The 10437-nt window shown below is 48.5% G+C and overlaps 1 protein-coding gene across 1 annotated transcript in view; it reads left to right on the forward strand.

Annotated features, from left to right (window-relative positions):
- LOC101582557 (putative SEC14-like protein 6) overlaps positions 1 to 1931 on the forward strand; it is a 14451-nt gene extending 12520 nt beyond the window's left edge. Inside the window, exons 8-11 of the mRNA XM_023705792.1 lie at positions 886 to 992; positions 1072 to 1211; positions 1302 to 1471; positions 1670 to 1931. Of these exons, the coding sequence (XP_023561560.1) occupies positions 886 to 992; positions 1072 to 1211; positions 1302 to 1471; positions 1670 to 1779 (527 nt within the window). The 3' untranslated portion in view covers positions 1780 to 1931. The remainder of the gene's footprint in view (positions 1 to 885; positions 993 to 1071; positions 1212 to 1301; positions 1472 to 1669) is intronic.
- The last annotated feature ends 8506 nt before the right edge of the window (positions 1932 to 10437 follow it).

The following is a 10437-nucleotide window of genomic DNA, read 5'->3' on the forward strand; positions in this document are numbered from 1 at the left end:
TTTTTTTTCCCCCACTTCAGCACCAGGGATCGAACTAGGGACCTTGCACTTGCCAGGCGAGTGCTTATGTCACTGAGCTATATCCCCAACCCCTACTTTTTTTTAACCATCTATGAAGTTGGAAAAATTTTAATACTCATCAGCTGTTTTAATTTCTTGTTTTCAGCCTCCTTTTGTCCCAAGTCCATTTTCTAGAAAACTATTTTTCTTGTTGATTCTTCACAATTTTACAATGTTGTTTACATATTAAGCACATTGATGCTTCCTGCCATAGTTGTGGCAAACATTTCCCCTAGTTTCATTATCTGATTGTTAAACCTAATTTTACATTTTTAAGCCAAAGGTGGGGCCTTTGGCTTTGGTTTCCCCATGGCTTTCGTGTTTACACAATCCATTCCTATTCTAGGGCACGTAGGTATTCACCTCTGCTTTCTTCTACTTTGTCCCTGCTGTGGAGTTCTTCCTTGGAAGGGAACAAACTTAGCTCTGCAGCTCCGAGTGGCTTTATCTCTGGGAGCCAAAGATAGGAGCTGACTGCAAGGCTTAGTTCTGTCTCTAAGGGACAGTGAAGTCCAGGCCAGGATCTGCTTGTTCTTGACCACAGTCTCCACTAGTCTGAGTCACTGTCAAGATGTCCAATGAGCCAACACCAGAAAAGATGACAAGGGTAGAGGGACAGTAAGAGGGAAACAGCCCAGGGACAGGAACTAGTCCCAGGATACCTACTGATCCCCAAGTCTAGACCCAGAGCCACTTGGCTTCCATCTCTAGGGGCAGGATTGCTTCAGGGAATGGAGCTCAGAGGCACCTCAGTGGGGCGCATCTGGCTCCCTCTCCCCTCCCCGAGCCCTGTGACTCTCTGGAAGCCCCTTTGCCCCCATATAGACAACTGGAAGCAGGAATTGACAAAGTTCATCAGCCCTGACCAGCTGCCTATGGAGTTTGGGGGCACCATGACTGACCCAGATGGTAACCCCAAGTGCCTGACCAAGGTACAGCAGCCCAGAGGATGGAGAGGGAGGGAACCCACCATGGCCCGGTGCCTGATCGCTCACCCAGCATCACCCACAGATCAACTACGGAGGTGAGGTGCCCCGGAGCTACTACCTGCGAGAGCAGCTGAGGATACAGTATGAGCACAGGGTGACCGTGGGCCGAGGCTCCTCCCAGCAGGTGGAGAATGAGATCCTGTTCCCAGGCTGTGTGCTCAGGTAAGGGAGGTGGCTGCCCACACCTGGCACAGCTGGAAGACGGCACTCAGGAGCCTGAGTGGAAGGTCACTGGGGCTTTGTCTGCTGCAGATGGCAGTTTGTATCAGATGGCGGGGACATCGGCTTTGGGGTTTTCCTGAAGACCAAGATAGGGGAGCGGCAGAGTGCTGGGGAGATGACAGAAGTTCTGGCCAGCCAGCGCTACAATGCCCACATGGTGCCGGAGGACGGGAGCCTCACCTGCCTCAAGGCTGGCGTCTGTAAGTGTTAGCAGGAAACAGTGCCACCTAGAGGTTGGTCAGGGAGGGTCCCTCAAAGAGCCTTCTAAGTGAGCAAGCGCCCTGTACTCTAAGCACAGGCCGTAGCTCCCTGGCTGGCTACCCACGTGTGGATTTACCACCACGAAGAGCAGGAGCTCAGGTGGAGTATCCTGTCTGAACATCCATCTCTCACTGCAGATGTCTTGAGATTTGACAACACCTACAGCCTGGTTCATTCTAAGCACATCAGCTACACCGTGGAAGTGTTACTTCCAGACCAAGCCTTTATGGAGAAGGTGAAGTTCTAGACCAATCATTTGGCCCCATACCCTCCTCTCCGATCTCTGGACCCACAGTGAGCTCACAGCCTTCCTCGACCAGACCCCTGCCCAGCCCCTCCAGGGACAGCTACACTAGCAGGTTGCAGTTTGGCCATTATTGCTGGGAGCAGTGCCCTGGTGGCCACAAGAAAAAGACAGACAATCTATCCCCACTCTCACCTCCCATGACCTTGAACTCAGCAAAAGCTCCAGGCCTTTCTCTATGAACTGATGAAAAGAAATGAATTACTGCTTTAAAATACAGTATATTAATGAAACGTTGGAGATACAGTAAATCCAACAGATCGGGAAACATTTCTATTGAAAGAAGGATACTTCATTATTCACGGGTCCCCTAAAGAGGATACGCTATTCCATGAGCAGCTACACTGGGGAAGCTAGGGTCAGACAAGAGTTGGAAGGAAGCTAGATGAAGTGGTACACGCCTGTAATCCCAGCTACTCGGAAGTATCCCCAAATTCAAGGCAATCTGTGAAATTTAGTGAGTCCCACTCTCAAAGATTAATACAGGGCTGGGGACATGTCTCAGTAAAATAAGCACTTGCCTGGCAAAGATTAATAAGGACGTGAGCTTAGGTTAGTGTGAGGCTCTGTGTTCAATTCCCAGTACTTGGCAGGGTAGGGATGGATAAAGGTAAGAGGGAAGGGAAGAATTCTGGCCAAGGGCCTTTATTATGATTTCCATGGGGAGGAACAGGTGAGACTGGGTTAGCAGGCTTGTGATTTGCTAATCTGAATAATTCCAGCAGTTTCTAGGGCATAGTACTGTTGCTAGTCATCTGCTTCCTGGCACTGGGGTAATTAGGACAGGAGAATCATGGCCCAGAGTGAAAGATCCTGAAGAGTGAGCTGGGGGACACAGGCCTGGGTCAGCTGGTCTGTCTGTGGGAAGCTACTGTGCGCATGTTGTTCACTCTCTAAGACCCGAACTAACCTGGGAGAGGATAGATCCCCCCAGGCCAGTGAGGCCCTAGACGTCAAAGAATCAAAATACTGAAAATAAAAGGTACGATTAATACAGTTATCAGCAAGTAGTTACATAATTGCTGCTCTGAATATAAACCCAACCTCGAAGCTTCCCCATCTAGAAAGAACTCGGGATCTCAGTTCAGACTTCTGCACACCCACTTTGCCTCCCAGCATTACAGCATCTGAGAACCTGCCCACCCTCTGGGTCTCCATCCAAACGTCCAGTTACAATTTCAGCCTGAGTCTGACCATACTGGGTGTCAGGCTCCACAGCGCCATCAGGATAGCACTGTCTTGCCAGCCAGACCCCTTTGAGTCTGCCTATGCTGTCAGGAGAGATTCTGAGTTTCCTGTCATGGGATAGACCTCAGTGTGGTCATGTGGAGGACCACCTGGGCAACTCTCCTTGAAAGAAGAGCGGTTGTCTCCATCTTGGCTGAGCCTGACCGTATTTCCACGTATTCATGTGTACAGAGCTGGCTAGGACTTCTCCTTCTCCCTTCAGCTGGCTTTGAGCGATGCATATCATTCTAGCAGAGGTGCTGGTGGTGGTCCTGGAAGACAGCAGGCATGTTTCCCCAGAACCCCCACCTGCTGCTCCCTAGTGTGAGCCAGGTTGAGACAGGGTGAAGAGCCAGTGCTCCATGATGTTGCTGCTAGCTTGGATCGAGCCTTGAGGTAGGGGCTATGACTACCTGGGACTTGAACGATTACACATCAGAGCTGAAGCACCAACCCCAAAACACTGGATACTATCCCAGTTATGTAATATGAATTACTCTTTCTGCATATCGTTCTCCACATATTGCAGAGGTGATTTCAGGCTCCTACCTGGCCCAGCTCACAGCCATTCTCATGGTCATTCATCCTCAAACCACTCCTCCTTCATGAATGAATAAAACCCAGGTGTGGCCTTGGGTCAAGGCCTTTGTTCCAGTGAGCCATCCTCATGGCTAGAGTTGGCTCTCCTTAACTACAAATACACCTTGGTGTCTTTATTCTCACCATCAGTTGCACTGGAAGTTCTAGATTAGCATTAACTCACTAGAATTCCAATAACTTTTCTTGGGATTATGAATACACACTTCCTGGGCTGTAGTGAGGACCAGGAAGGGCTTTCTGCATGCTCACTCCAGTCAGTTGCTGAAGTACTCCCCTCACTGAGCACAGTGCCAGAAATCCTGGCCCAAAATGGGTAACTGGCCATCGAGGGGCCTGGTTCTTGGTGATCCCATGTTGGTTCCCGGGGCTGACTGTTTTCATTCTTAAGTCCTTACCGTCCAGCCCTACCCAACAATCTCTTCCAGAAATTTGGCAGCAAGCTTACTCAATGGATACTGACACTTGTTGACTGGGTCCTTCACCCTCCGTGATTCTTATACGTTTGTACCCACTCTGTTACACTGAGCAGCTGGCACCATGGAGCTGGCACCATGGAGCTGAAGCACACATGGGCTACAGTAAAATCTCTGAGGGGCGGACCCTGGACCGCCAAGGCAAGGACAGAGGGATTCCCCTGGCTCTGCTGTGCCTCGTGTTCTGCTCCATCCCACCCACTGCCACTGTCATTTCTAAGTTTACCTTCCTTGCAGGCTACCTGGGCCATGGGTATCCTGGCCCAGCATCCTTTGCTAGGGTCTTAATCATTTTATGCATTGCTGAGACATAACACCCAACATGCACACATTAAAGGAAGAAGGGCTTATTTGGGTTCCCATCTTCTACAGGATTCAGATCCCAGTCAGCTTGCTCCAAGGCAAGGTTTGGTGGAAGGGTCTGGTGAAGCAAAGGTGCTCATGTCAGGGTTGCCAGGAAGCAGAGAGTGAAGGGAAGACTGAGGGAGTAAGGCAAACCTTTGCAGGCCACAGCCCTAGGAACACACTTCCATCCAGGCTCCACCTCCTAACAGGAAGTCACCTGCAGTGGTCCCATGCATGATCCAATCACAACCTCACATCCGAATCTGAGGAGCCATTTTAGATGTTAACCCTGACAGCCTGCCTGTAACTGGCCCTATCCACCTCCTCTCCCACGATCCCCCTACTCAAAGCCTCCACTCCCCAGCCCCCAGTGCTATCTTTGATCAAGCTCTCCTTCTCACCTAGAAGGTCCACCTTTCTTCCCCTCATCCAAATGTTCTCTTCAGCAGGAAATGCTGGGTCAGAATTAGGGTATACGTATACCAGTGAGATTCTTCCTCTTTACTGTCCAGTTCCATGACCTCATGCAGTCTTTGGACCACCACGTGCGCTCCTGTGAACAGCACTCCAAGCAGGAGACAAAGCAGCCCCACCCCCACCCCAAACTCCCTATGGAATGAATTTGGAGTCAAACTCTCTCTCTCCAACTCACCTCTAACAACCATGATCCAGTCGCTGTCTCTACAATTTACAATGTTTCAAGCTGCACTATAAATGAAATCATTCAATATGCAGTGCCTTGAATCTGGTTTTCTTCATTCACTAAAATGCTAGTGAGAGTCAATCCCACTTTTACATGTCTCTGTGGTGGGCCTGTCTTTGTAGCTGAGTAGTATTCCACAGTACAGATGTACCACGCTGCCTTTCTGTGTTCCCCAGTTGAAGGCTATATTTATCCTGATTTGGGGCAATTATTAATAAAGCTGCTATAAGTGTGCACAACAGGTTTTTATATGATCCCAAGTTTTTATTTCGTTAGGGTAAACATCTGGGGGGAGGATTTCCCACTGGGCTATATGGAGAAGTTACATGTACTGTCTTGGGAACAAACTATTTTGGAGAGAGGTTGCCCAGGTTGGATTCCCAGCAGGTATCTAGGCGTATTCCGTAGCTTCCCACCAAGAGCTTCTGTTAACTATTAGAATAGATACATGGTTGTGCCTCATGGTGGTTTTAGTTTAGAATTCTTCTGTGATACAGAGGATCTTTTTCATGAGAGGGCATGTTCTGCCAAGAAGACCTGAGTTTAAAAACTACTTCTGGCCTTGACTATGTGGCCTCCGCAGGTGACCAACCCACTCTGAGCCCTCTCCCTGGAAAGTGGGTAAGATAAAAGCATCTGCCTCACACAGTGGGTGCTGTGAGGATAAACAAGATTTCCCTGGCACAGCAAATACCCAGGCATCCATAACTGGGAGCTGATGCCTACTGTAGGGGCCCACTGGGACCCTAGCCGCACTGTTTTGCAAATCTTTTCCAGGCCACTTCCTTTCTCTTGGCTGTGGTCACCTGCCCAGGCTGCAGTTTCCTTTGTCAGTCCTCCATCCAGCTCCACCCCACTCCAGATCTAATGCCCCCTTCCCCAGCCCCTTCTGGCTGCTGACTCAGCAGCAGGGAGGAAGACATCACCTGGCAAGTAAGGAGGGAGGGGCCGGGCTCACTTTTTTTTTTTTTCAGGCTCACTTTTTTAAATCAACCTGCTCTCATGGGAGCTAACCTGGTCCTATGAGAAGCACATTACTGCTTTCCAGGACTGGTGCCCAATAAACTAGTCACCTTTTACTGGGCCCCACCTATTACAGAACCATCACTTCAATGTGTGTGCCCCTCCACCCCTGGGAGAATCACTTGTATCAAATGGTTGTAGCTGTCACAAATTAGTTGCAGTGCAGGAAAAACACAGCTGCCCACTCGGGCCTTGAGCTTTGGGCCTGCGAGCGATGGCAAGCTATTCCCATACTCACATATCCTGTGGGTTGCCACAGCCTTGGCCAGTTCACTGACTGTCTTAGTCGTTTTCTGCTGCTATACCAGAAATCCACAGACTGGGTAATTTAAACAATTGAGGTTTGTTTGGCTTATGGTTCTGGAGGCTGGGAAGTCCAAGAGCATAGAGCAGCCACTTCGTGAGGATCTCTGATGCCTCCAGAGAACTCGAACCTGTAGCCAAGCCAGAGGCTGCTAATATAACTTAGAAGCAAAGGAGTGTGGAAGCCTGAGCCCCTGCTGCAGGAGCACAGATGGGCTCCTGGCCTGGAGAGTCTCTCCATTGTTGAGGCGCTGGTGATTCATGTTCGCCTCTTGCCATCTTCCAGCCAGAGTTTCCTACTCACGGCTTCCAGCTCTGGGTCAAGGCCCAGCACAGAGCAGCTGTGCATCACATGAACAAATGAGTGAATGAATGAATGAATGGCTGAGGCCAAATTCTTCCTCCTTTGCTGGGCATAAGACTCTGATGAATTTCAAAACAGTCAATTAAGGGTTTCCCACACCTCCAGGGCCCCTTGTCTGACCCACAAGCACCTGGGCTTGGGCCTTCAGTGGGCAGCCGTAGATAGCTACTGTGAATTTGGCCTCACATCTGCAGCCGAAGCCTAAGCATAGTAGGCAGCTTTTCCTCTACCAGATTGGGCTTTGTGAGTTTGTCCCTTCCAAGGACTGGGAACATTGATGTGGCCCAGACACGGCCTCTCTTAAGGCACGGGCACTGTCTCAACAGCTCCTGCCTCTTCTCGCAGGTCCCCTCCAGCCCTTGTCTCCCACATTCTTGCTCCCACTCTGCTCACTCTTGGGCTTGGGGTTGTATTTGATGCCCCTTCATCCTGTCTAGAGGAGCAGCCTGGGCTCCATGACGTCTGAATGCTACCATTACCCCTACTGGGCATCCTGGGTTGGAAAAGGCAGGGATACCAGTGTCCTAAGTTCTTTGTGCTTCTGCATTGGGAGGGGAAAAAATATATAGCTCCTCCAAAGATAAACACAGCATTGCCACATGACCCAGAAACTCTGCCTCTAGAGACACACTCTGAAGATGGTTAAGATGGCCCTAGTCCCCTGTCTCCAAAATGCCTATCTGAAAATCTTGCAATTATAAATCCTCTCTCTGCCCCTTTGTGATGTAAGTTTCCTCCACCCAAAACTGCCTCCTAAAGGACTGTAGCATCAGCTCTTTGAAACACAAGCAGTTTAGTGGCTCCCCGGCTCCTACTCCCTGTGGCCTGACTTTGCTGGGCACTCTGCTTCACGCTCCCATGTCACTTTGCCTTTTCTTTGATAAGTATTCACCAGGAAACCCAAACAGCCTGGTCACAAGGACCAAACATTCCTCCTTTAGCACAGTCTGACATTGAAAACACCTCCTGTCTTTTGCCTTGTTGAAGTTGCATTCAATTTATGGGACATTCTCTTCCCTATTACAATACAGGCGTGTGCCACACAATGACGTGTCAGTCAACAATGAGCTGTGGGCACCGAGGTCCTTGTACTCCACCAATTGATGGAGTTACACAAGTCTTAGCTTGTGTAAATATGAAGCAGGAGGTATCTAAGACAAGGCTAGAGAGAAGGGAGTCCTCACCTTGAAGGCTGTTTTCTGGGTTAGAGCTACCTTCTGAGTTAAATTTTATTTATTTATTTAAATGTAGTTACTGAGTGTTACGTCACTCGGCCCCTTAAGTGATCCTCCTATTTTCAGCCTCCCCAAAGCTGAGATTACAGGCGTGCACCACCACGCCCGGACTTGGTGGCCGGCTCAGTATGGCCAGAAGTGGGGCTGGTGAGGCAAGTGGTGCCAGGTATCAAACCCCAGTCCCTGCGCTTGTCTAAGCAGGTGCTTTGAATTAAACTTCAATCTGAGTCTAGGAAATCCCAGTCTAAAAACATAAAAGAAGGTAACCAAGCAATCCAACTCATACACAGGGATATACCAGAAACTTTGGCTACCCTTCACCAGCCCCTGCCCTAATTATTGTCACAGTAATGCTGATTTGATCCTAACCCCAATAGGCTTTGGGGACCATGACAATTTTTCAAAAAGTCAAGAACACTAGGGGCTGGGGAGATGGCTCAGTGGAATAAGTGCTTCCTAGGCAAGCACAAGGGCCTGAGTTCAATCCCGGTTCAGGAAAAAAAAAAAAAAAAAAGGCTATTAAAAAGTCAAACACCCAAGCCAGCATGGTGGCCCACACTTCTCCCAGCATTCCAGAGGCTGAAGCAGGAGGATCACCACAGGTTGGAGGCCAGCGTGGACTACATGGTGAATTCAAGACCAGCCTGAACTAAGTAGTACGACTCTGTCAAAAAACAAAACAAAAAGTCAAAAACTCCACTCCTGGAGAGAAAGTCAAGCTGCTCAGTGACAAGAGTAGAACCTCAAACAAACCTTTCAGTCCCACCAAGCCTAATGCTTGAAACCCTTAGCACTGAGCTTCCCACCCACCCACTTCCACCCTACAAAGTGTACTTTCCCTTTCAATAAGTCTTTGCCCTTCTTTATTCAGAACACCAAGAGCCTGGCTAGCAGTAAAGTCACCTAATGACATGTTTATCTGAATGTTTCCTAGGAGTTTAGTTTGTACTAAATAAAGTCTTTTTTATCACTTTTAATTAGTATCTGGCTTTGATTGTCCTTGACATTTCCAAATTGGGTACTGCTGTGTAGTATCTTGGTGTTGTTAAATCTAAACTCTTAAGACCAAGGAATCTCTGAAAGAGAAGGGTTTATTAGTTACACATGGTAATCAGAAAAAGGATGAGGTTGTAGAAAGAGTTTCCACTACTTATCAGCAACATGACTTGAGAAATGACTAGGTCCACTGGACCTAGGACACAGTACTTGTATAAAATTTGGGAGCCAGCTTCAGAGGCACATTCCTGTATCCTAACACTCCGGGAAACTGAGGCAGGAGGATCACAAGTTCAAGTCCAAACTGGACAACCTAGTGGCTTGGCAAACCTCTGTCTCAATTAAAAAGAAAATAGATTTAAACAATATTGGAGAGAGGGGAGCATCAGCTGTTTACATGGAACCTATACTGTCTGTAGACAGGAGGGGTGGGCTAATACAACAGGGTCAGACTTCAAGACAGGAGGCAGCCCGTGTGAAGTACTTCGGGCCTCCTGGTTGGTTAGAGTTAATGGTCCAGAAAGTCGGCAGGGCAGTAGGATGGTTAAGCTAAGGCTTCCCCATACGTGCAGGAAAGCTGAGCATTTCCTCTTGGTTCCACCAGCAACTATGAACTGATTAACTTCCCTTGTCCTTCCTCCTCTATCTTCTGGCCCTTGTAATTAAATTCGGACCATCAGAACTTTCCTTTTATCAACATCAGCAAATCTTGTAAGGAGAGCCAAATTGATCCTTCAGCTCCTAAAACATCCACTCCTCCAAAGAGTCCCCAGGATGCTGCTTCACATCTTTTTTTGTTGTTGTTATTTTTATTATTATTATTTTTTTTTTTTAGTATATACTGGCTATACAGATTAACGGGCCTCATTCTGGCAGATTCCTACATGCACAAAATACACTTTGATCATCTTCACTCCTTTCCCTAAGGCAGAATATTAAAGAAGTAAATGAGACCCATAGCACGTGACAGCATAGCCCAAGAAGACAGATTGGAGGAGGGAAGACACATACTAAATTGTAACCAAACATAATCAGGTTTGATACTCTGAACTTGTAGCCTGAGCTACCCAGAAAGCAGTGGTGAAGAATCACTTGGGGCCAAGAGTTCAAGACCAGCCTGGGCAGCACAGGGATACCCGAGCAGCAAACAAATCCACACTGCACAAAAAGTGCAGACTTGAAAACCTGTGGGGTGTGGTGGTGCACACCTGTAATCCCAACACTCAGGAGGCTGGGGCAGGAGGATCCTTGCGAGTTTGAGACCAGCCTGGGCTACACAGTGAGCTCAAGACCAGCCAGAATTGCATAGATAGACCCTATCTCAAAAAGATA

The sequence above is a fragment of the Octodon degus genome, unplaced genomic scaffold (genome assembly GCF_000260255.1).
Source record: "Octodon degus isolate 3935 unplaced genomic scaffold, OctDeg1.0 scaffold00230, whole genome shotgun sequence".
In the NCBI taxonomy this organism is placed as follows: Eukaryota; Metazoa; Chordata; class Mammalia; order Rodentia; family Octodontidae; genus Octodon; species Octodon degus.